The following is a 25,910-nucleotide window of genomic DNA, read 5'->3' as shown; positions in this document are numbered from 1 at the left end:
AACCTAAACTCTTAATGTTTCGTTTGGTTGGGAGAAGAAAATAAGAATAAAGAAATATGTGAGAAAGAGAGTGAAAAGAGAGAAATAGAATGAATTTTAGTGTTGTTTGGTTGTATAAAAAAAGAAGAGAAAGAATTGATTTTTCTCCCCCACTCTTCACTAGATAAAGATTTGTTGTCCCGAATTATGTTTCAAATCATGCCGAACATCAATAAAAATATTTCATGTCAATTAAAAAAAAAAAATATTCATTATTTTTTATTTTTTCTTTCAATATTATTGGTACAGGACATGGTTTGAGACACAGTTTGGGACAATAGATTGGAGTCTCTCTTCTCCTCTCATTTTCTCTTCACTTGGGAGAAGAAAAAGATTTTGTGGAGCCCTCTTCTTTTTTTCTCTCCTCCCTCAAACTCTCTCCTAAATCAAATGAGAGAAAGAATATATTTCTCCCCAACTTCTCTCCTCTCACTCTCTTTCTCTTCTATTTCTACCCTTCCAAATGAAGTCTTTATCCCTAAGTGGGGGAACCAATAGGATGAGAATCCTTGTGTTCCTTCATTTTCATTTCCATTATGTTATGTTTTATTCCATCACCCCCTTCCAAACTCCTAAACATAACAAGAATTAAATGTTAAATGACATTGAATTATCTATAGATAAAGATTATATCAAGAAGAATAAAGATTTGTTGTTTGTGTTGTTTCAACATCATTGTTTCAATATTTTATCTAATAATGTCTTCAAACTGTCTGTTTTGTCCGTTTGAAATATTCAAGAGCAAATAGAACATGTTGGTTAAACATTTTAGGACAAATGAACATATTTTTCATTATCTATCCGCCCAATAAGTGTGGGCAGGGGAGCGAACCCCATAAACTTGGCCCAAGTAGCTAATGATATGACTAATTGTCAAAAGGTCCTCACGTGAGAGACTCAAATCGAATAGTGTGGCGACTATTTAAAACTCGATGGCCGATTTATGACCAATTTCAACGCGTTGGCAGATTATTTGATACCATTTTTTATGTTCATGTCATTGTATCTTGTTTATTACATGTTAGGGGTGAGCATGAGTCGGGCTAGGATGAGATAAGACTTGTCCTTTACCCGCCCCAAAATGTTCGTGGGTCATTTTTTGAATCCGATCCTATGCTTGAAGCTTACTCGACCATAAATATTGATCAGACCAGTCTTTAAACTCGAACCTAGACTCGATTAAATATAATGCATATTTATTTTAGATAAAGTCTTTTCATATTATTTATTAATATGAATATGTAATTTGACATATAAAATGGTATATCTATATATATCATTAATCATGTACATAAGATAAAAATTTAGAGAATCAATAATACTTTTGACAAAAAAGTTTCATTACTCTATACACATTTAAATATAGATAGATATTAACCTGACGAGTGAGTGATCATAAGATGAGTCAAACTTGGTCATGTTTGGTTCATACTCAACCCTAAATGTTGTCAAAGTCTAATTTTTTAGCACGAACCCGATGAGACCCAACTTTGTTCGAGCTCTTTTATGATCCAGGCATAATGAGTGAGGCGTAGGGTCATATTCTATTCACCCATATTACATGTTCTTGTTTCCTTTTAGTATATTTAATCATCTTTCTTAATGTTTTATAAAAAATAAATAGTGCGTTAGAAATTCAATATAAATTCATAGTCTATTTTCGCTGAATCTTTATTTATTAACGTTACCTTCACCTTATTAACTTTTATCGCTAAATTAATGTGATGAAATTCTTGGAAGACAGTGTGCTAAAAAGAAATTGGTTGAACATAATTAGCCACGCCGTCTTTTCACTATCGGCGAATAAATCGCGTTACGGTAAAATACAATTGAATTAAACCTTGAATTTAGCCAGTGATTAAACAATTGAATATATTCTTCTACTATTTTTCTCTCTATCTATTTATCTTCAGTCACAGCCACCACTCCCTCCCATTTACCATTGGTCTTTCAATTTCCTTCTAAATGGACTCAAAATGAATCTCTGGATTGACGACACCACCACCACTTCTTCTGACCTCCCCTACCTCTGGCCACCTCCCACGCCGTCACTCCCACAACCACCACCACCACCACCACTCCAACAACCGCTATCCAACCAAGACACCCTCCAGCAACGCCTCCAAACCCTCACTGAAGGCCACACCACCACCCACGTCTGGACCTACGCCATATTCTGGCAATCATCTTATAACCATTCCTCTTCTTCCACCCTCCTTCATTGGGGTGACGGTTACTATAAAGGCACTGATGATGATAAATCCAAACACAACAACACCAAAAAAACTTCATCTGCTGAACAGGACCACCGTAAGAAAGTCCTTCGCGAACTAAACTCTCTCATCAATGGTTCCTCAACCGAAAATAACATTGTATATGATGAAGTCACCGACACTGAATGGTTTTTCCTCGTTTACATGACTCAGTCCTTCGTCGATGGTTCCGGTTTACCTGGACAGGCTTTATCTAACTCGAACCCGGTTTGGGTCTCCGGTTCAGACCGGCTAGCTGGGTCGGTTTGTGAGAGGGCGAGACAGGCACAGGTTTTCGGACTTCAAACCATTGTTTGTATACCGGTCGCAGATGGGGTTGTGGAGCTGGGGTCCACTGAATTTGTTTTCCAAAACCATGATCTCATGAACAATGTAAGATTCTTGTTCAATTTCAACAACAATGATAATAATCGGGACATGGGTTCATGGCCCTTCACTGCTAGCACCACCACTACAAGTAAAGACCAATGTGGAAATGACCTTTCTCTATGGCTTAATGATGCTGAATTTAGGGATTCTGTGAATGTTAATACAAACAATACTGTTGTTGTTCCTGCTACTACTGGTAACTTTTCGGTTTCGGTTTCAGTTTCTATTCCGAGCTTGAACAATAGTCATAGCAATAACAATAAGGCTATTTCCAAAAAGACACATTTTGAAACCTCTAGTACCAGTACTTTAACCAAAACCCCAAGTGCTATTAACTTGCCTAATAAGTGTCATGGCCAGAAGAATCAGCAACAGCAGCAGGGCTTATTTTTTAGGGAATTGAACTTTTCCGCATATGGATTTGAAGGAAATGTTGTGAAGAATGGGAGCAGCTAACATAACCACCTTTCTCTGAATCCGGAATGTGGTGAGATTTTGAGCTTTGGGGAGAGCAAGAAAAAATCTTACACTGGCGCAAATGGAAACTCTTCTCATTTTTTCTCTGGTCAGTCTCAATTTGCTGCTGCACCTACTGGTGCAGGGGAGAATAGCAAGAAGAGTATGTCCCCGACATCGAGGAGCAGCAATGATGATGGCGTGCTATCCTTCACATCAGGTGTTGTTTTGCCGGCTTCGATTTCGAATATGAGATCTGGTGGTGGTGATTCCGACCATTCAGATATTGAGGCTTCTGTGGTGAAGGACCCTGAGAGCAGTAGAGTGGTGGAACTGGAAAAACGGCTCCGAAAAAGAGGGAGGAAACCGGCAAAGGGCAGAGAGGAACCATTGAATCATGTTGAAGCAGAGAGGCAGAGGAGGGAAAAGCTGAATCAGAGATTCTATGCGCTTCGTGCTGTGTTTCCAAATGTGTCGAAGATGGACAAAGCATCGCTTATGGGGGCCATTTCTTACATTACTGAGCTGAAATCCAAGCTTCAGAACCTTGAATCAGATAAAGATGGTTTGCAGAAGCAATTAGATGCAGCGAAGAAGGAACTCGAAAAAAACACCAAAGATTCAGGTGCATCACCTCCACTTGATAAGGATTTGAAGATGCTAAATAATGTTGGAAGCTATAAGCTGATTGATTTGGACATCGATGTTAAGATTATTGGTTGGGATGTAATGATAAGGATCCAATGTAGCAAGAGGAATAACCCTGCAGTGAGATTAATGATGGCTTTGATGGAATTGGATTTGGATGTGCACCATGCCAGTGTGTCAGTGGTGAATGATTTGATGATCCAGCAAGCAACAGTGAAAATGGGAAGCATATTTTATACTCAGGAGCAGCTATGTGCAGCATTGTCGTCCAAAGTTGGTGATGGCAAATGATAAATACCTCTGCTTCAATAAGTTTGCAGTGTCTCTGGGATATTTTAAGCCTTCCTGGTAGCAAGCTCTGTAGTATAAGTTCTTTTTTGTCTTAAAGTTTCTTTTGGGTAGCTAGCATAGTCTAAATTATGAGGTAATTCAATTCGAGAAGCTGAATGCACTAGAACTAGCTATGGTAGCTTTGATGAAGTTAAAGTAGTTTTTTCTGTGTTTATATTATCTGTCTAGATTGCATATATATTTTCATAACTCTTGAAATTCTCGAGTCTCATTGTTCTTCAGCTTATCAGCGACTATTTACAGTTCTGTCAGCGAGTTTTCTGACTGCATGGTATTCATTTCTGGGTCTGTGTTCGTTTATGTATGGAATATGGAGCTTTCTGCATGATGTTATTATGGCTCTACCAAAGGGAACATGTTTTGAAATCTATATATGTGATTTTATTAATGTTCAGTTTTTTTCTGTTGCCAACAATATGTAACACAGATGGTAGATAACTGACTTGAGTTCGATTTTGAGTGCACTCGAAAATAAAAGTTTAATGATGGTTGTTTGATGATCATGGGAAAAAGTTGGATCACTGTATGGTGGAGTTTGATGCTAGTTGTTGTTGGGAATAAAAAACTCTTGGCTGTTTTGTCAATTATTCCTTTTCAGCCATGCATTCCAACAGGAAATACTTCCAAGTCCTCTATTTTTATGTTGGTGGTAATTCTTTTTAAGGTAACAAGATCTTCTCCTGTAATAGAGAGGGGGTTCTTTTCTTCTTTTAGTTTTAAAGGTAAAAATGTCATTTCATTATAAATAAAAAGAACACAAATGTCATTATATTTTTTTGTTTTTTGTTTTTTTATACCACTTCCCTCTCAGGAGGATTCCAATTCCTTTTTTAGTGTCTACATATTGCCACATTTCCAAGTTTTTAGTACTTGGCCTTTCAGATCTAACACCTTTTTATCCTATCAGGTAAGCCTGTATCCTTTTCAGGTATTCTGCTAACCACTCAATTTTGACCCTACCAACTTGATGGATATGTCTACTGACATGAATGGCAGGATTGTAGTTAGAAAGGAAATGAAATTTGTAAGCTCGTGTGACATTTAGTGATTTAGATCCATATCATATGTGAAGTTATAATAAACATATTGTATGTAGAAGTGTGTGGAGTGTGGTGTTAAAATATCATAACTTGCTTAAAAAGGGTAATGAGTAAAAAAAATTAGCACAAAGTTGCAGTGTAGGAGGCTCTGGCATGCATGTGTTTGTGGAATCTCAATCTCTGCTAAACACCAACATGCAGGTCAATAGCCAGCAGCACCCCACCATTATAAACATTAAAAAAGACCCAAAAAGGTGGGTTTTTTCTCTTTCACTTTTTAGCTCTAATGAAAATAACATGGAATTGGAAGGTAGCATTGAATTTGATGCGTTTACCAACTATTTCTGCTTTGTTAAGTTGTAATAAATGGACTTTCTCATTGAATGGCTTTGCCTATTTCTCTTTTTCCTGCAATGGCTTTGGGTACTTTATTAGCTTACTAGCTATACACATAGCTTCCACTTCATGGCATTTTAGGAATGTTCAGATATACAGATTTAGATAAAAAGTAATATTTGGTATTATGATAATAACTTCTACCTTGAAACAGTTGAAGTTGGTAGCATGTGTCACTGAGACAAGAAATTCTCAAGTATTTACGGACTAATAGATCTCTTATTTTGGACTATTGAATATGTGTAATATCTATTTTAAGAGTCATTATTATCTCTCACATAAAGTTAGATAATAACTACGTAATGAATTGTGCCATAAATATAAAATTATTTCAATACGTACTTACTTCAGAAGGAAGATAACACTGTCAGAATTAATAGAGACCGTTTTAACTGTGTTTGCTAATGTTTTTAACAGTTTTCCTTCCCAATTTATGTGAGTGTCCTTAACTGCCTTCAGCAATAATCCTACGGATTTGGTACCATAAGTGATTTGTCCCTTTCCTTTTATTGGTGATTGTGAGTTGTAAAATCATATTTCTCTCTTTAATTAATACTCTAGCAAAAGCATTTAGATTAGGGGAATAATTGTACTAAGATGTGTATCACTTTATATACCCTTTATTTCTCATTTATTAGAAATGTAGAAATGGAGTACTAGCATAGTGCATCACTGCATTGTGACAATTATGGAGGCCTTTATCCATCCATTTTGATATAACAGAAACATGATGCATGCATTTTAGTTACTTACATTTTAGAGTTATGATGGAAGAAAAAAAAATTAGGCCCTTAATTTAATCATATGAATCTTGTATGTTAATGTTTAGATAAAATTGATTGCTTAAAAGAAATTATGATGACAAAATAAAAATGAGTATCTATTATATACTAAAAGAATTTTATTAAATAATGTATTTAATAAAAATGAGTAACTAATTTAATTAAGTAATGTATTTATAGTTAACTTTGAATAAAAGATTCACCTACATATCATAAGAGCATGAGATACAAAACACTTAATAATGTAAAATAACTGTTTCTTTTATACATTGTCAGTGTAATTTTTTTTATAAAATTATCAGGTCATTTATTTGCATTACATTTATTTAAGAAGTTAATAATAATCATATAACAATGTACTAAACAAAAAATACTTATATTTTTAATGCATAGATATTAATTCTTTTCTTACAAGACATTCATGATTGTACCTTGTAAACAAAAAAGATGCATTCCATAACATTTCTCCAAATCACTCTCCTCCTCTTTTTTCATTATTAAATACATTTTTGTAGGAATTATTAAATACACTTTTCTTTCTATCAGTTTTACCAAAGCTTCAAGTTTTAGTTTTTGTCCCTTTACTATTAATGTAGTAAATTTGAAGGCAAATGCTAATTCAGGGGTGTCTGATTAAGATTATTTTGGCAAGAAAAAACATATGTTGCGTTGAAAATAAGTTGTTGAGAGTTTGTTTAGCAAAAATTGCACCCCACAGATGTTGCGTTAAATTAATACTGAGATTTTGGACTAGCCTTAAGTTGGTACGTCAATAATATATTTCCAAAACTTTTACCATAAGAAAAACCTTAAATTTGATTTCAACAAGTAACAAGTTTTGAACAATACAACATAATCTTCTTACACATTTGCTAAGAAGTTATTTTTAACAAGATACCCTGTCCCAAAAGTATATGTTTCTACATCCCTGGCCAAAAACAAACTAATTAATGTAAAATATTAAATTTATGTTTCTAAATTTTTCTCTCATTAAATAACATATTTTGATTTGTTCGGGATACTAATAAGTACATGAAATCTTGAATAATAAAAGATAGTACAATTGTAAAAAAACCAATCAATAGGATTCAATGAGTCATTGGTCAATAGTCATTACTAAAAACCATACCCCAATTATAAATATGAATGGTTAAGCTATATTTACGGATTAGGAACTCATGCTAAAAGGTAGCAACAGGTTGTTTGTTTGGTAAGTTTAATTGTCCAAATCCTCTCCTCCAACCCACATTTGTTATCCCTTTGGTCAAATTTATATAAACCCAATCCCCTTTCTAACTTTTTTCCACCAATCTTCCTACAACTCATAAGGGAAGACCTGGAGGTTGGTTCCTTGGGACACAAGAAACACCATCATGAGTCTCAATTGCCTTAGCTGCAGCCAGGTGCTTCAAAGGACAGATTCTTATGGGGAGTTATATACCGAAAAGGAATATAAGGAAGCTTGCAAAAGGGTTGATAGAAGCTGGTCCGGGAACATAGGTCCTTCGCCCAAATGCGAGGGGAAAAAAGGCGGGGTTGTGGCAAAGCTTAAGGCTGATCATCGTCGCATCCATAGTACCGGAAATGTTTCCTTTTCGGGCAGCTCCGAACCAAGGTTGGTGCGGAGCAGTGGAATGAGAAGGGATTGGAGTTTTGAGAATTTGGTTGAAAATCAAGACCAAAGAGTGAGTTGCAATGGGTAAGATGAGATGATTGTTGGACATGTTATATTTGACCTTTTGCATTGTGTACACTTGGTTGTGGGGGTTCTTTGAAGAAGGTTGATAATCAAAGAGATGAGAGGTATAAAGATTGTGGAAATGAGTAGATTGGGTGTACATTATAATATGGTGTTTAAAGCGCTTTGTATAAGTTATGAGAATGTTCTTTTCCCCCACTATATTGTAATTTACACCCCTTTTAACTTTTGTTTGTTTTTTTATTTTTTATTCCATTGTATTCATATTTTGTTGTATTTTTATTCCATTTACATTCATTGTAATTCAGGTTCAATTCATGAACTTCATCTCATTTGGTCATCAAGCTTTCTACAATAGCATGTTAGAAATTTTGCCTTTCCTGGCAAAATTGAAGATGTTAAAAAAAGAGAGGAAGATTTGTAACTTATAAATAGTAATACAGATAATCTTGATTATAAAATGTGGTGTATGTAAGCATTTTTTTTTTCATGTTCTACCCATTAAGTATTACATTGGTCCTGATCTATAGCAAATCATTGATTTGCAGTAGTAAAGAAAATTTAACATTTAACCATGCAAACATGCTATGTCAGTGAACAAAGCTTAGATTTTATTTAAAGCCCTTTCATATGAAAAATATGAAAGAATCACACATAAAATGAGACAGAAACAAAGTTTCCTCAATGCTTATAATTTCATAACCTATCAAATGATGTTACAGACTTACAGGGGTTGTCCAGCATTCTTTACATTAAAAAAGGCAGTCCGGTACACGAGATTTGCACCTAATGGAGTATGGGAGGGTAGATGTACTACTATACGCAGCCTTATCCCCAAGAAGGGTCAGTTTCCAGGATTTGAACCCATGACCTTCAGGTCACGACTCACCCATTTTACACAATTATTCTGTTTTATTAACACAACAGAAACTCCACCAGGAAAGTTGTTTTATTAAGAAGAAATGAAAAATACACTAGTTTCTCATTCTTCTAGCTTCAGCCTTCCAGTTTCTACCTCCAAGCACAACTCTGGGAGTTTCATGATTAATACCAGCAGATCCAGATTGCATTTCCCTCTCTACATTTCGTTCCTCCTTTTTCTCCTCAGCTGAGCAAGTCACCTCAGATACACTACTTAGTGTTGAAGAAGTAACAATAGATCCATTCATTTCTTCACACTTGTGAACATGAGCCCTCCTTGCATCCTTTTTCCAGTCTCGGATACAGTATGTGCGGATCACGGAATGGCTACCATTCCCATTTCCTTGCGGTTCCAGCACTGATTTTGTTTCCTCTTTAACAGTAGCATTCCTGATTTTAACTTCGAGACGCTTCCGAGCCCGATATCTACGCTGTCTCTCTCGATTTTTCATACGACGAGTCGTTATGTCACTATGCCCCTTAGAGGGTGCTCTTTGATCGACATGCTTCTTTATAGAATTGTGTTGTGATCCAGCAGCACTTTGCATATTTTCCATCTTCAGAATAGGGCTAGCATCTGCAGTAATCAGGTAAAATAAGACCGGAAACTAGAAAGTCTTCCACATCATTACTCCCTTGATGCAAGCATCTCATATTTATCAACAGAGCAAGTTAGCAAAACTATCCGTATAAAAAATAATTATATTTTATAATTATTAATATCCAATAAACAAATTGGGAGCAAAAGCGCCAAAAGTCAGAATGTTAAAAAGGAGAAAAAGAACTTAATCTGTCAAAGATGCCGAAAAATGAACTTGTCAACTGTAATGCCGAAAGCGCCACAGTCAGAATGTTAAAAAAGGAGAAATAGAACTGGTCATATAACTTGCTAGCTGTCTATCTTTGAGACTCTTCACAGCAAACAACTTACGGTTTTGTAAATTGAAGAGTATTTTTACTATGGATTTATGTCTGAGTGGTTAATCTACAAAGAAAATGAATGTAAAATATGCAAATATTTTGTAGATAAAGGAAATTATCTATGCAAGTTGCAGAAAGAGCATATGTGCATCAAAATTCGAAAGATGACTAATTTACCTGACATGCGAGTTGGAAAAAAAAGAAATGTGTGAATTGAAGAATTAAAAATCAATAACAGTTGAACTCTGCTTCAAAATGAAGACACAACACAGATCTAACTCATCCAAAGATTAATATGGAGTTAACTTATAAATTACGATTGTCGTGATATAGATTAGGGACATTGTGGCATGAAAATATCTTGTGGCTAAAGATTCCATTCTGAATGTATTACAGCCTGTTCCAGCCACATCACAATTTTGTTGTGGTACTTTTTGTTATTTGAAACCACTCCACAACGCATCGACTAATGTGGTCCGAAATCTATAACCTCGGTCGCCGCCAAAGTTGAGTGGTTTTTTGTTCCACAATTTAATTTAATTTCCATCACAGCCAAAGCTTAAAGATTTCCACCAAAACTAGGGAGTCTAAGATTTAAGGCACACTTGATTGAAGCTCCTGTACACACAATTTTATGGGTGAAATCCCACCACTGAAGGCACACTTGAGATGCAGCTATTGGGTCAGTTCACAAAAAAATCTAATTGCGAAAACATGGATCATACTAAAAAATGAAAAATCCAATGCAAAGGGTATAAATTATGAAGTGATCATAGCAAAAGCAATAATGTGGGTTGGGGAAGGGACAAATAAACTATAAATATAGGAAATTCAGTATCAACCGTTTCAACAATGAACTGAATGAGTATCTAGTAGCACCACCAAGAAATCAGGCATAAAAATAGGAACTTTAACTAATGACAAAAACAGTTAGTGATGTATAGAGCAAAACATTTTGCTATAGAAAGAGACAACCTTGGGTATAGAAAAAGTAGGGGGCTGCAAATAAAGCTAGAGAAACCAAGGTGAAAGTAGATTGATATAATTAATGTGAAATGGAAATGCAAAGTGAAGATTTTACCATGGTGGTTGCACTTGAGATTGTTACAGTTAATATTGACACAGAGAGAGAGAGAGAAATGGTGGTGTTTGGTTTAGAACTGAAACTTTAGTCAGATAGGGTTGGTCTCCACCAAGACACTACCAACTGAAAATTTAGAAGTGGTTGTTTTAGATCTGGAAATTTAGTCAGACATATATTTATGTTTGTGACATATATCACATAATATGGAAAAAGAACAACGGGGTGGTGGCGCAGTTGGCTAGCGCGTAGGTCTCATAGCTTTCTGAGGTATCCTGAGGTCGAGAGTTCGAGCCTCTCTCACCCCATCATTTTTTTCATTATCACATGAGCCCTCTAAATTAGTAAATAATGGAAAAATAAAATGCTTTAAACTATATAAGATGTTGATCATTTCACATTCATCAATAAAGGAAAACAACTTTTATAATCTGACTTAAATTGAAATCTTGAGCTAAAGAAATTTACCACTACGACTCTACGAGACAATATTAAATGGTTTTTTTTATATTTTAATGTTGAATGTAACCCTTTTCTGATTCATTCCCTCATTGACCTTACTCTACGCAACTCGTTTTTTGTCTCTTCTCCATCTTAGGATTTTCTTTTGTCTTTCCTTTCCCGTCTTTCACACTTACCAAGATCCAAGTTTGAATTTTTTGCAATACCCTTTTATATTCCTTGAATAAGTCATACTCCCTCCAACTCAAGTTTCTATTTTTATTAATCCCTTTTCTGAATACTCCTTTTTCCTTTCTTCACGTATTTGATCGAATTCGGAGAAAATCATTTTCTCGTTTGGTAGTTATTTCGTAGTGGATTTGGGTATTCTATATGCTGGTAAAGGATTTTGTGGAATTTTATGAAGCTGATTCAGTTCTTTTGGATTTGAGTGTAGCTTGAGAAAAGGGTATGTTTTTTTGCTTCTTACCGTTGTTCTAGGGTTAATTTTGCTGCTGTTATATCGCTTCTATTTCTCATAAAGGGTCGTGGTTAAATTGGTAATCAAAACAGAAATTCTAGGTCTTGATTGTGAGTTTCGGGTTTGATTGACTTCAGGGATGCTTAGATTATAGTTCATGTTTGGTTTTTTGAGGTAGTATATATTAGAATTTGTTGAAGTTATGCAGATTGGTTTACTATATTGATGTTGTTTTAGTTTGGATTTTGAAGTTTTAAGGTATTGGTTTGCTTTAGTGAAAAAGAAAAGGGAAAAGAAGTGGTTATTTATTATTGGAGTAAGTGTGCTTTTGGGTCTATATCTAAAAATGGATAACAACAACAGCAGGAATAATGATAGTTTGGGTGTGAACAAGACTGGGAAGAATATAAGGAAGAGCCCTTTACACCAGCCCAATTTCGGTAATAATGCTGCTAAACAACAGCCCCAACCTCAGGTTTACAACATCAGCAAGAATGATTTTAGGGATATTGTTCAGCAGCTTACTGGATCACCATCGCACCACTCGCAGGATCATCCACCTAGACCTCCGAATAATCCACACAAACCACAGAGTATGCGTCTTCAGAAAATTAGACCTCCCCCGTTGACGCCTATCAACCGACCACACATGCCGTCACAAATGCCAGTATACACAGCCCCTCCCCCAATTCCTTATAACAATGCCATACCTAGACCACCTGCTCAGTTTGGACAACCATCTCCTACTCCTTTGCAACCATTAACACCGGGGGATCTATGGGCTAATACTACCGAGTCCCCCATCTCCGCTTATATGCGTTACCTTCAAAATTCAATGAATGAACCGAGTCCCTGGGGTAACCAAGTTCAGCCTCAACCATATCCACATCAACACCCTCAACCACATCCACACACTCAATCCCAAATACCAGGCAATGGCCAACCTCAACCACCTTCATCTGCTTTGCTACCTAATCCTCCCATGCCAGTGTTTCCTTCTCCAAGATATAACGGTCCTATTCCACCTATGAATGCTAGTTACCACCCTCCAATGCCTTCTCTTCCTTCCCCACAAGCTATTGGCCCTCCCCTTTTACCTTCTCCTACCTCTCAATTCCTTCTGCCTTCTCCAACTGGTTACATGAATTTGTTATCCCCTCGGTCACCTTATCCACTGTTTTCACCTGGCATTCAGTTTCCATCTCCCCTTACACCCAAATTTCCATTCTCACCCATTGCACAATCAGGGATTTTAGGTCCTGGCCCTCAGCATCCACCTTCTCCAGGAATTATGTTTCCACTATCTCCTTCGGGGTTTTTCCCCATGCCAAGTCCTACGTGGAGAGATCATTAGCCTTCCAATTTTGTGCTTACATGTTTTATTGAGGGTGATTGCTTCTAACCAGACTAATCTGTGTCTTGTTCATTGGCATGTAATGCACAATCAGGGTGATTCTTTTTACTTTGACAAGTTTTACATTAGGCTACATGTTGAAGATCGGACAACTCAATTGGACAGTTGGACAGAAACTGTGAGATGAAAGTCTGATCCGTAACATGAAGGCAAGTAGTCATGTAAGATTACAGACAATATTTGTTATGTATAGGTCATGTTCTTTTGTGTAATATAATTAACTATTACATCTTAAAGTGCATAGTCAATTGAATGTTATCTTTCCCGTGGAACTTGTTTAAAGTATTAATCATATTCTTACCTTGTGATTTGCAATGAAACATTTTCCTCTTTAGCATATTTTTAATTTCTTATCTCAAGTAGTCCCTTTTTCATCTGATGGATGTTTTGGTGATTTCTTTTGCTGCCTATTTTGGGGGATAAGGGTGGCTGAAGGTCCAATAAAAGAAAATTAGACTTAACATGCTGATTTAAGGTTGGATTGATTAATCTTGCTTTGGATATTTATTCTAGTATAATGATTTTGCTTGGGATCTTTTACTTATTCTTCCTAGTAGGCTAGGTTATTCAGTATAAAGAAATATAATTTGACCATCCCTCAGACCCTTGTTTTACGGTTATTCCTTCGGTTGTTAAAAAACATGTTTACCTCACATAATATGCCACTTTTGAGCATGGCCATGCTATCTAGAACATTAGCCTGAAGATGCTGTAGTTGTTACTTTTTACCTGGGATAGTATTAATTAGCTTCGTGGCCCTGCTTCAAGTTGTTAATGACTACCTCTATCTGATTATGAATATGTTGCTGTTCTTTTATTGAATAGCATTATTGACAAATTTTAGTAGGTTTAATGAATTGCATTTTTGTAAATTTTAGTTTTATTGAATAGCATTATTGACAAATTTGGTAGGTTTAATGAATTGCCATTGATACTTCAGTATCTCTAGACAACAATTTTTGTTGTCTATTTCTGACATGAGTCATCCATAACTGAGTTGAACTGGTCGGATGTGAATGGTTCAGTACCCACATGATGGGCAAAATATCAGTATGTCACTGTATCTGTTTGGTCAAGAAAATACAAGTTAAATTATTTGATTTAAATATCTAATAACTTATTTTTTTGACCAAGTAAATGCAGTGACACAGGCTGAGAAAACAAATGGTTTTTTGCATTCCTTCTGCCTTTTTTATAGCGTTAACATCTGGTATTCTGGTAGTGTGAAAAGGTTCAGCTTTTTTTATTGCATAGTTGTGCTTACTTTGGCTTGTTGCATAAAAGTCAACTATTTAGGTAGGGTGCATGAATATGGTTATATGTATCTCAATCAATTCTTTGAAGTTTGACCAATATAATCGTGCCTTATCTTATGAAAAAGGTGGTGGCTCAAGTATAGTTCTAATATAAAGAGCACTACCCCTTTTATGGTTTGAGCGTATTTGACCCAAGCCAATATTCATCTTTGAATATTCAAGGTTTTGATCATGCCTATCTGCCAAAACAACAGGCGCTAACACAGGTAGTCGATTAACTAGCCATTTGTATTGTTATGTAATAAATCAAGTTAAACACAGCACGAAAATTTAGAGCTCAATTGCTTTCAGTGATTTGTAATTGTGACATTATATCTGAACAGCTGATAGCTTTAAACCTATTTTCAGACAGCCTGTGACTTCACATCCTGATAATCTCAGAAGTTATTTGGACATTTAATGTCTTTTAAATAAAAGTAATATAAATAAGTAATGGATGATGTATTGACTATATATAAATTTTTACAGTAATGGTATATAGATATTACATTCTTAATTTTTTCCAGAGATAATGATAATTAAGCCTGAATAATAGATGATATAATGATAATGTATAAAACATATACACCGTGTATACTTATTTTAGTAATTTCTTGTAAACTTTGGATCTGTCAACAGGCTCTTTAGGAGAATATCCATGCTAAAATAAGCATCTTTGGTCCACATCTTTAATATTTTATTATTAGACTTTATTATGTCTGGCCCTAAGGACTGAGTCTGCGGCTAAAAAAGTAATTGCATCCAAAAAGTGTGTGTATATTTATTTAATTATAGGGAAAAAATACAAGACTCTTTATTTTATTATGTATGGCGCTGGTATAGGTATGCAATCCAATTTGAGCAGAACATTTATATGGGGAAAAAAGTCCCAATTTTCTATATTCAATGCCATGCGTCCCGCATGCTATACAAACCAAATACAAAAATGACGATTTACTAATTGCAGTAATGAGGATTTGAATCTACAACTAGAGGTATGAAGGGGAGCTAGATCAACCACTAGATCACTTATGTGATATAATTTATATGCACACAAAAATTAGTATTGATTTTAAGATAATTACATATCTTCTAGATTTTTTATTTATAAATAAAAAACATGAAACTTGATTCATGTATTTCAATTAATGAAGTTTAAAGTGATCTGGTTTAACATATTGAGAGTAGAAATTGGTTTATTATATATACAAACTTGAGCTTGTTTTGTATTGTAATTTTAGAGTTTAAGGTCAGTGTAAAGATTTATACACATTTAATACTTTATTCACCATTATTTGTATTACTTTTTGAAGATCAATGCTAATTAGATATGAATAGTGGATAATATAATGATGGTATACAAAATGATATACTGTTAGTACATACATATTTTTTTTTTCATTTTATAATATTACCATTATTATTAATGCAGTGATATTACATGTAAATATTTTGCAGTTTTATATTATAAATATCATATTTTCATTGATCACAGTAGAAAGTACTTGCCTTATTCACCTCTTTCCAGTTAAAAAACCCTTAAGTATTATACCTTCAAGTCCATAACTAATAAATGCATGTTACCAACTTGATTCTGGTTTGATAGTCGTTACTACTATTATGGAAATCATGTGAATAAGTAGGATAGGGAAAAAGAACACTATGAAAAGCATTTCATTGTATCAGAAAAACAAAAACACAGATCCAGCTAAGTATGAAACAGTCATCAAGTATTTTCCATATGATTGATTGTAGTAAAGATGTTACCACTCTTTCCTTTTTCAGAAACAACAAAGAAACTTGAAGATCGCAGTACACTGGTATCATATATACAAGTGGTAAGCATGTGTTGGGACTCCAAAGTGCCATGAGAAGTTAAGGTTGACAGTAATTCTCAGCATCATTGTTCCCTTCAAGCAATGGCTTCGTTTTCTCTCTTATACTTGTGGCTGATTGGCCCTCTTCATCCTCGTTGATTATATCAGCATTTTTCAAAAAGGTCCCTGTAGAAATGATTCGATTAACCAGAGTCCAGCTATAAATGAATTTCAACTTCAAACTGCAAAACTATGCTCTAGCAAAGCAGTACTCCTGGAGAATAAAGTATCTTCTCATATCTATAGATAACTCATCTCCTCCACCTAGTAGAAGTATGACACATACTGTTTTGTTTTGTTTTAGAAATATTTTTGTAGAAATGATTAAATAAGACACATATCATGATTTTAGTGGCTAGAGGAGATAACTTATCTCCTTATACCAAGAAATACTTTATTCCCGTACTCCTGATATTCATCAATAAGCACTCTTGTCTAAAAAACTACACCAACCTTTCAGTAGGGAGGTAAATGAAATGATCACTAAATCTCAAAGGAAGTGACTATTGAAAAAGAGGGAAGTGACCATTATAATTAAGTCAAACCTCAAGAAAGGTTAGTATAGTTTCCCCTTAAGAAGGTTGAATCCTCCTAAAATTTTAGCCTATAAACCTCCTAATACTAAGTGCAGTAACGTTGAATCCTCCTAAAATTTTAGCCTAAAAACCTACTAATACTAAATACAGTAAGGATTGCATGCTTTTTACATGATTCCTGATACATGGATTGAACTCAAAAGCACATCCTATTCTCATGCTCAAGATCAACATAAAAGAACATTGCTGCTCTGTGATGGTTCAAGAACATCTCCCTTTAAAGGTCAATACAGTGGAAGCACCATTGTTGCTCTGCAATGGTTCAACAACAGAAGCAACATTGTTGCTCTGCAACGGTTCGAGTGTTTTTTTATAGCTACATCAGGTTTTATTCCTAATTGCTTTTGTGAACTGGGTTGATACATTTCTATGTTCACTGTTGTTGATTGAAAAAACTGTCTGTGTGGTGTTTGACAAAAGTTATCAAAAATGTGCTTGCTTTATCCAAACAAAATATTTCAGAAACAAAAGCGATTGAATTGCATCAATTCAATTACCCAGTAATCTAAATTCTACAATGTTAGAGTCCCACATTGGGTAGCATAACAAACTCTATGTGTTACTTAAGACATGAGGTTCTCCCACCTAATAGACTAGTCTTTTGGGTTGGGCTCTCCTCATGTGCTTAAGTCCTAACATACAAACTATTGAAATGAGTCATGCAAATCCAAACACACATTAAAGCTTTTCTAATTGAAAACTTATGTGGTAGAACAAAGAACAGCAAAGTACTACTAAATCTGCATGTAACTTTACCTATGAACCATATTCCAGCTGCAAGAAAGAAAACAGATGTTAGAGAAAGCGCCGTTTTCCTCCAATCGTGAATATGATCCTGCAAAACCAAGTTGCTTAGAATAAAAACAAAGCTCCAAATAAAGTTCTAACAAAAATGGAAAAAGTGTGAATACACATGACAATGGGCCCATCAAAATGCAAAACAGAAGCCAGTTTACTTCTTGGCTTCTTGCTGCCAGTTTTCCCAACATTTGTGCAACAGGCATTCAAGGGGTACATTCCAGTGATCAATAATACTCATGGCAAAATAATACGTAAACTTACGTTTGACAACAGATCGTACCCTCGATACTAAAAAAATGCCATAATGGGTAAGATGAGCATCATTAAGGCACACTACACTTCTGGTGCAAATCATTATCTAATTAATTTCATGTCAACTGACTATTATAGTTATGAACGTAACAAAAATATGGTCAAAATATCAGGAAGAACTAAGGTGCAACCAATGGCTGATTATGATATAAAATATCCCATTATTGATGCAACCAAAACAGTCATAATATCAGGAAAAACATGGGTGTAACCTGAAGGACCCCAACAAGCGGTGCGGAAGGCACATCACCAAAGATGTGGATCGAAACTGTAGAGATTGCCATAGACAGCGGCCTCAAACTTGGTCTTACACAACGGAGAGAAACATAATTTACTGGAGCCTGCAAAAGGAATACCATGTCATGAACTACATAATTGAGCAATGGCCCCGACAAACTAATGTTAGGTAGGGCCTGGTGATTGGTTTTTCAGCTTGTTTTTGCAAAATAATCTCATTCCTTGATACTTGTTTTGTTTCGTAACACACTTAGATTATAACAAGAGCTTTCATTTTGAGAAAAGAAGCTAAAACTCTAAGCTCCAATTTAGGACTGTTACTTTATTTTTGTATAGATTATTTCTTCTCAGTCAACATTACTTCCCTTTATATCCTCCAACAGTACTAAGGCTTTACGGTACTGGAAGAACAGAAGATACTGTTATTGTTATCTAGCATACTGGACTAAGCTCTTGTCAATATGCATGCAAGTTTTCTAAGAGACTAAGCTCTTGTCAATATGAATGCAAGTTTTCCATGAGTAAGATCTTGTCAATATTTATCTTAATATTTTCTTATCAATGTTATACAACTTCCCTCCAATTAATTGTACACAATAAGGGCTTTACATTTTATTATAGTAAGCTCCAACCGCACTTCTAGTTGAAATATAAATTAATATCATTTGACACGATTATAACTGGAATTAATTTTTCAGCTAACATCCAAACATAAATAGATCATAATTATAACAGATTATAATCATAACAAATATAATCATAGTCTAATTTTTTTTCAGCTATAACAAACACACATTAATAACATAAGAATATAATAGGTACCAGTAAAGAAAGTAAAGAAACTGCACAAACAGAGAGTTTAAGAAGAAGAACTTGTATTGATTTCAGTAATATTTGTGGCCAGATTTGTGTATGTACAGTGCAGAAAACTGTAATTGCAGTAAGAAAAAATGACTCCTCCTGGGCAGAGTACTGCTACCCTTTTTTCCACCCAATTCTTGCCTCCTGAATCCCCTTTCCTTTCCTCCCTTTATTCCTCTCATAGGATCTGCCCTTCCATCATATTTAGCCACGTGTCCAGTTAGTTACACAGCATGTGCAGTCAGCCCATTTTCTTGAGTTCCTGATTTACCCTGCATGCCTTTCTTCTTTCTCTGATATACCCTTTTGATAGGGGGCCTATCAATACTCCCCCCAACAAGTAAAACCTTGTCCTCAAGGTGGAAATCGGGAAAGGAAGACCGGAGCAATTCAAAATCCTCCCAAGTGTTGTCGTGAGATGGAAGAGTGGCCCATTGGATCAATACTTCAGTCGCCCCATTCAGTAATTTGCGACAACCCAAAACCTTTTCGGGAACAACCAAAAGCTCTCATTCTGCGGTTAAACCTGTAGGGAGTGTTTGACACTGAACACTAGCTGGCGTAGCTGATTTAAGTTGAGATACATGAAAAACGGGGTGTACCCGAGAGTAGTCCGGTAACTGAAGTTTGTAAGCAACAACACCAATGCGTTCCAGCACCCGAAATGGCCCGTAGAACCGAGGGCTCAGTTTTTCATTCACCTTATGAGTTAGTGAACGTAACTTGTACGGTTGGGCCTTTAGATAAACCATGTCGCCTACCTGATACTCCACCTCCCTCCGGTTTTTATCTGCTTGATCGCGCATACGTTGTTGGGCCTTTGTCAGATTAGTTTTGAGGACTTCAATAATGTTGTCCCTATCCCGGAGTAATAAGTCAACAGCAGCCACTGCTGTACTACCTCTGGCAAAAGGAATTATTGAGGGAGGGTCACGTCCATACAACGCCTTGAAGGGACTCATTTGAATTGAGGCATTATATGAACAATTAAACCATAGTTCTGCCCAAGCTAGCCATTTCACCCACTGTTTAGGGTGCTCATTAACAAAACAACGCAAATAAGTTTCCAAAGTGCGATTAATTACTTCCGTTTGACCATCCGTTTGTGGATGGTAAGCGGAACTAAATCTCAACCTTGTTCCTGCTAACCGAAATAGCTCCTTCCAAAACACACTAATGAAAACCCTATCCCGATCTGAGACAATCGATGTAGGGAACCCGTGTAGGCGAATCACTTCCTTAATGAAGGCTTGTGCCACATCTTTGGAATTATAAGGGTGTTGTAAAGGAATGAAGTGTGCAAATTTACTAAGGCGATCAACCACTACCATAATCGTGTCCGCGCCAAGAGCTTTAGGAAGGCCTCCGATGAAGTCCATTGACACATCCTCCCAAACATGGTTGGGAATAGGGAGTGGCTGGATTAACCCTGCTGGTTTGAGAGCTTGATATTTATTATGCTGACAAACGGTACATTCAGTCACAAATTTCTCAACATCCTTCCTCAAACCTGTCCAGTGGAACACCATAGCCAACCGCTTAACTGTTCTGGCCACCCCTGAGTGACCCCCCCACGGTGAAGCATGGAATTCAGCCAGCAACAGAGGAATACGAGCAGAATTTTTTGGCAAAACCAACCGTCCTTTGTACCAGAGACAGCCTTTAGCCACTGAATAGAAGGGGTGTGATTTGGGATCTTGAACCACCTCTTGCATTATTTGTGTTAATTGTGTATCCAACATGATTTCATCGGCTAACTCAATTAAATCAGCGTTAGTAACCACTGAAATCGCCTTGCAATCCATAACCCGTGATAAGGCATCAGCTACTCTATTCTCTGAACCGGGTTTGTACTGAATTTCAAAATCAAATCCCAACAATTTTGTCACCCATTTAAGTTGATCACCGCCTAACACCCTTTGTTCTAGTAGAAATTTCAAACTCTTCTGATCGGTGCGAATGATAAAGTGGTGGCCTACTAAGTATTGACGCCACTTTTGAACTGCGAAGACAATCGCCATCAATTCCCTTTCGTAAACTGATTTAAGTCTTGCCCTTTCGGAAAGAGCTTGGCTGATGAATGCCAAAGGACGTCCTTGCTGCATGAGAACCGCCCCAATGCCATACCCTGACGCATCGGTCTCGATCTCAAAGGGAATGCTGAAATCCGGAAGGGCTAAAGTAGGCAGACTGATCATTTTATTTTTGAGATCCTCGAACGCTGTTTGGGCTTCCCTTGACCATTGAAACTTGTTTTTCTTAAGCAACTGAGTCAAAGGTCTTGCAAGGATACCATAATTCTTCACAAAACGACGATAATAACCTGTGAGTCCCAAGAATCCCCTCAAACCGTGAATGTTTGTCGGTGAAGGCCATTGGGTCATTGCTGAAATTTTGTCTGGATTGGCTTGAATCCCCTTTCCCGAAATGAGGTGTCCCAAATATTCCAACTGTTCCGCTCCAAAACAACATTTCTTGAGGTTTACCCATAATACATGTTGTCGTAATGTCTGGAATACCAACCTCAGGTGCTCATAATGTGAACCCGTGTCATTGCTGTACACCAGAATGTCATCAAAAAATACCAACACAAATTTCCTCAAATATGGCTTGAATACTTCATTCATGAGGGCTTGAAATGTGGATGGTGCGTTAGTGAGCCCAAACGGCATCACCACATATTCATAATGACCTTCATGGGTGCGAAAAGCTGTCTTGGGGATATCCTCCTCCCTCATTCGGATCTGATAGTAACCGGATTTTAAATCCAGCTTAGAGAACAACATAGCTCCTCCCAACTCATCCAACAATTCTTCTATGATAGGAATCGGAAATTTGTTGGGTACGGTCGCATTGTTAAGGGCTCTATAGTCCATGCAAAATCTCCACCCTCCATCCTTCTTCCGCACTAATATCAAAGGGCTAGAGAAAGGGCTCACACTAGGTCGGATCATTCCTGAAGCCAACATCTCTTTTACAAACTTCTCAATTTCATCCTTGTAGCTATGTGGCTGTCGGTATGGACGAATATGTGGAATTCTTAGAACCGTCCTTAAGCACAATTGCATGATCACACGACCTCCTTGGTGGTAATTCTTTGGGCTCCTGGAAGATGTCTTCAAACTCCTCTACCAAGGGCTGAAAACTCCTTGGAACATTAACCGTGGTTGCACACAACATATTCATCATTCCCAACTCAACATAAAATGCCTCTGCCTCATTCTTCATCTCCTTCATTATTGCTTTAACTGATGCTACTGTCCGGGATAACGCAGGATAACGCAGGATCGCCCCTAACTTCAATGATTTTTCCATTGTCTTGAATCTCCAATAGGTACCGACCCAAATCAGCACTGAACTTCCCAAGACTCTTTAACCATTCAAATCCCAAAATGACATCAACTCCCACCAAATCAAAGAGATAAAAATCTTGTACCACCTTCAATGTCGGAAGCTGTAATTCCACATTCCTACATACACCCTGGCTACCAAGGCGCTGCCCATTGCCTACCTCCACGTAGTAACCGTGGGTTCCTTCCACTGGAATTTTCAATTCCTCCACAATTCCCGGCGCCAAAAAATTATGTGACGCCCCGGAATCCACCATGACCACCACCTGTTTGCCCAGCACCGTTCCCCATAGCTTGAGAGAATTTTTTGACGTCATTCCGGCGATGCTACTGACGTGTAATTGCAGATTGATTTCCTCTTGGTTTGTTTTCTCCGTTGCCTCCTCCTCTTGAAACTCTTCTTCTTGACCTAACAAGATCACATGAATTTGCTTGTTACGACACACGTGACCAGGGAAGTATCTCTCATTACACCGGAAACATAAGTTCCGTTTTCGTTTTTCCATTTCTTCCTCCTTGGATAGTTTTTTGAAACCAAATCCCCTCCTAGTATTTGCTGAACCTTCTCCTTCTGTAACCCCTTTTGCAATTGGAGAATCCACACGCCCATTTTGGGCCCTAATATTTTCTCTCGGCCCAACATAAGTGTTTGAGCTAGAGTGGCCTTCTCTTCCTTCTTGGGGCCCCGCCCAACGCCCGGTTAAGGCGGTTCGAGTCAGCCCGCTTCCCCCACCCCTGTTCACATAACCATATGATCTCCCCAATACACGATTCCTTTCTTCCACCTTCTGGGCCAACTCCATCACCTCATGTAAATCTCCATAACTCATCAATCTTACTTCTGCTTTAATCTCCTCTTTTAATCCATTCATAAACACGCCTTTCATAAACTCCTCGTCGGCAAAACGTAACGGTGCGGAGCGGAGCTCGAATTGTTCACGAAACTCCATGACCGACCCTCTTTGCCTCAATCCCATCAAGGATTCATACGGGTTATCCGATGTGGAGGTCTGGAACCGACTCATCAACGCTTGTCGGAACAGGGGCCATCTCACCGCCACCATCGTACGAGACTCCCACCATTGGTACCAGTTTAGTGCTTTCCCTTCTAGACATACCACAGCTGTATCGACCTTCTCATCTTCTGGAATGCGATTAATTTTAAAGTATCTCTCCACTCGGTACACCCAACCATAAGGATCTTCTCTCGTGAAATAAGGTACCTCCACTCTCCTTACTCTTTCATCCCTTCGATTTTCCTCATCTCCCCGAGACCCCTCCTTACTTCCACGACCCTCCCTATTGTTGTTTTCACCTACGCCCTCCCTACCCATCATCCTGATTTCTCCTACTGCCTCTTCCAACCTTTCGGTCACCGAACGCATCAAGTTGTCCATTTGCAACCGGAGTGTCTCTTGCAACGAAGATTGCATTCCCTCCAACCTTTTCTCCACATTATCGAGTCTGCTATCCATTCTTGTTGATACCATCCAGAAGCTCCCAGGATCGGGAGCTCTGATACCAATTTAATAGGTACCAGTAAAGAAAGTAAAGAAACTGCACAAATAGAGAGTTTAAGAAGAAGAACTTGTATTGATTTCAGTAATATTTGTGGCCAGATTTGTGTATGTACAGTGCAGAAAACTGTAATTGCAGTAAGAAAAAATGACTCCTCCTGGGCAGAGTACTGCTACCCTTTTTTCCACCCAATTCTTGCCTCCTGAATCCCCTTTCCTTTCCTCCCTTTATTCCTCTCATAGGATCTGCCCTTCCATCATATTTAGCCACGTGTCCAGTTAGTTACACAGCATGTGCAGTCAGCCCATTTTCTTGAGTTCCTGATTTACCCTGCATACCTTTCTTCTTTCTCTGATACACCCTTTTGATAGGGGGCCTATCAGAATATAATCCAGGAAAAGCTTAAATAATATCAAATGATGAAACGGGGGATGATGGAGAGGAGATCTCTCCCAAATTATCATCTCAATAAAGGAAATCTGGCAATGCCAATAGTGAACCAGAGTGAGATAAGTAAAGCGGGGATATAACTATGCTGCACTATGCACTGTCTCAAGTTGAATTATATATGGTCTTAACCCTAAAAGCATCAAAGGATTAGTCTGTTGATTGAAAGCAATAATAAAATCTAACTTAATGCAAACGGGCCTTTGAGGCAAAAACTGCCAAACAAAATGTATAGGCTCGTTTCCACTATAGTTGGAATCTTATTTTATTTTCCATTATATGCACAAATTCTGTGACTGTATATCATACTGAATTTCATTATCAGTTTCTTATGAACACACAGTAGAATCGTGATAGACACTGGTATCTATAGAACTAGGAATTTAAGAAAGAAGATTAAGAGAAAAGCCCCTAACTCAGAATCAAATCGATTCTGATAGGGTTCTAAGTATCTTTATTGAAATTAGACTAGAATAGAAGTAGGATTACAAGATTGCTCCCTCAAGGATCCCTGGATCCTTGTGTACCTCACTGATTCCTGAATCAGTTAAGTTCTAAACTCAAAAACTACCCTCTCCCTAACTAACTCTGCTATTTATAGCAGTTAGTTATTTAACTGATTCTAACTACCCAAGGGTAGAAAGGGAAAGTTGGTTATTCTATCCAAACTCTCCTCTTTCCCCTTTTATACACGTTTTTAATAAGTGGCTTAGTATTGGCCTTATCAATACTCCCCCCTAAACATTCTAACTTGTCCTCAAGTTGGAAACTAGGAAATTTGTCTTGTAGAGTTGTTACCATTTCCCAAGAACATTCATGATCAGGTAGGCCCTGCCATTTGATCAATACTTCTTCATTTCCCCACTCATCTTCTCTTCTGTCTAGTATCCCTTCTGGTTCTACTTGTAGTTCAAATTCTTCATTTAGCATAGGAGGAAGAGGTTGAGGGTGTTGGTCAGGCTTCAGAGCCTTCTTCAGCAAAGACACATGAAATATTGGATGGATTTTTGAGTGCAGAGGTAACTCTAGTTGATAAGCCACAGATCCCAGTCTTCTAATCACCTTATAAGGTCCATAATATCTTGGGGCTAACTTAGCATAAGGCCTTGCAGCTAGAGACTTCATTTTGTAAGGCTGTAGTTTGAGAAAAACCCAATCTCCCACTTCAAATTCTACCAACCTTCTGTGTTTATCAGCATACTGTTTCATCAAATTCTGAGCCCTTGCCAAGTTATTCTTTAATTCTGCCAAAATGCCATCCCTTTCTGCATACAACAGATTGACCTCCTCTACCTTTGAAGGAA

General features: G+C 37.1%; 5 protein-coding genes, 4 long non-coding RNA genes and 1 other non-coding gene across 14 annotated transcripts in view; 7 read left to right on the top strand and 3 right to left on the bottom strand.

The window, feature by feature from the left end:
* Positions 1,961–4,479, top strand: LOC109332399 (transcription factor MYC4-like). Its single transcript, XM_019567370.1, is given in 1 exon segment — positions 1,961–4,479. A coding segment is annotated over 1 exon segment (2,061 nt). The 5' UTR covers positions 1,961–2,015; the 3' UTR covers positions 4,077–4,479.
* Positions 7,728–8,057, top strand: LOC109332564. The gene has a single exon (XM_019567543.1). The coding sequence runs from the start codon at positions 7,728–7,730 to the stop codon at positions 8,055–8,057; it is 330 nt and encodes a 109-aa protein (XP_019423088.1).
* LOC109333046 lies at positions 8,647–11,114 on the bottom strand. Of its 4 annotated transcripts, XM_019568283.1 has the most exons (4): positions 10,977–10,982; positions 10,031–10,072; positions 9,760–9,816; positions 8,647–9,551 (listed from the first exon to the last, which is right to left on the bottom strand). In XM_019568283.1, the coding sequence occupies exons 2-4, from the start codon at positions 10,044–10,046 to the stop codon at positions 9,028–9,030; spliced, it is 597 nt and encodes a 198-aa protein (XP_019423828.1). In that variant the 5' UTR covers positions 10,047–10,072; positions 10,977–10,982; the 3' UTR covers positions 8,647–9,027. The 4 variants fall into 4 exon arrangements, with proteins under 4 accessions (XP_019423828.1, XP_019423831.1, XP_019423829.1 ...); XM_019568286.1 differs by lacking the exons at positions 9,760–9,816; positions 10,031–10,072 and having other exon boundaries at positions 10,977–11,114; XM_019568284.1 differs by lacking the exons at positions 9,760–9,816; positions 10,031–10,072 and having other exon boundaries at positions 8,647–9,623; positions 10,977–10,988.
* On the top strand, positions 9,590–11,109 carry LOC109333047. Its single transcript, XR_002105969.1, has 2 exons — positions 9,590–9,661; positions 10,970–11,109. It is a non-coding gene; the product is annotated as an uncharacterized LOC109333047 (long non-coding RNA).
* TRNAM-CAU lies at positions 11,199–11,284 on the top strand. The gene is given in 2 exon segments: positions 11,199–11,236; positions 11,249–11,284. It is a non-coding gene; the product is annotated as a tRNA-Met (tRNA).
* On the top strand, positions 11,780–13,649 carry LOC109333045 (protein HAIKU1-like). Its single transcript, XM_019568282.1, has one exon. It carries the CDS (start codon positions 12,245–12,247, stop codon positions 13,250–13,252), a length of 1,008 nt encoding a protein of 335 aa, XP_019423827.1. The 5' UTR covers positions 11,780–12,244; the 3' UTR covers positions 13,253–13,649.
* LOC109332904 overlaps positions 15,046–25,910 on the top strand; it is a 23,563-nt gene continuing 12,698 nt past the window's right edge. Inside the window, exons 1-2 of the long non-coding RNA XR_002105954.1 lie at positions 15,046–15,057; positions 16,705–16,710. This is a non-coding gene — a long non-coding RNA (uncharacterized LOC109332904). The remainder of the gene's footprint in view (positions 15,058–16,704; positions 16,711–25,910) is intronic.
* Positions 16,253–25,910, bottom strand: part of LOC109332900 (probable sphingolipid transporter spinster homolog 2) — a 19,645-nt gene continuing 9,987 nt past the window's right edge. For both annotated transcript variants that reach the window (XM_019568044.1, XM_019568045.1), the window contains exons 14-16: positions 18,406–18,534; positions 17,837–17,915; positions 16,253–16,610 (exon numbers count right to left, since the gene is read on the bottom strand). In XM_019568044.1, the coding sequence (XP_019423589.1) occupies positions 16,483–16,610; positions 17,837–17,915; positions 18,406–18,534 (336 nt within the window). In that variant the 3' untranslated portion in view covers positions 16,253–16,482. The remainder of the gene's footprint in view (positions 16,611–17,836; positions 17,916–18,405; positions 18,535–25,910) is intronic.
* Positions 16,783–17,830, bottom strand: LOC109332903. Its single transcript, XR_002105953.1, has 2 exons — positions 17,718–17,830; positions 16,783–17,592 (listed from the first exon to the last, which is right to left on the bottom strand). It is a non-coding gene; the product is annotated as an uncharacterized LOC109332903 (long non-coding RNA).
* Positions 18,541–24,825, top strand: LOC109332902. The gene is made up of 2 exons (XR_002105952.1): positions 18,541–19,263; positions 24,561–24,825. It is a non-coding gene; the product is annotated as an uncharacterized LOC109332902 (long non-coding RNA).

Source organism: Lupinus angustifolius, chromosome LG18 (genome assembly GCF_001865875.1).
Source record: "Lupinus angustifolius cultivar Tanjil chromosome LG18, LupAngTanjil_v1.0, whole genome shotgun sequence".
NCBI lineage: Eukaryota > Viridiplantae > Streptophyta > Magnoliopsida > Fabales > Fabaceae > Lupinus > Lupinus angustifolius.
The sequence above is the reverse complement of the archived record's forward strand: the minus strand, read 5'-3'. Positions and strand labels throughout refer to the sequence as shown.

Coding starts and splice junctions, on each gene's coding strand:
- LOC109333046 (XM_019568283.1), bottom strand. Junction 9,552..9,759: donor CGGCATCTTTGACAGATTAA/GTTCTTTTTCTC, acceptor TGATTACTGCAG/ATGCTAGCCCTATTCTGAAG.
- LOC109332564 (XM_019567543.1), top strand. CDS start 7,728: ATGAGTCTCAATTGCCTTAGCTGCAGCCAGGTGCTTCAAAGGACAGAT.
- LOC109333045 (XM_019568282.1), top strand. CDS start 12,245: ATGGATAACAACAACAGCAGGAATAATGATAGTTTGGGTGTGAACAAG.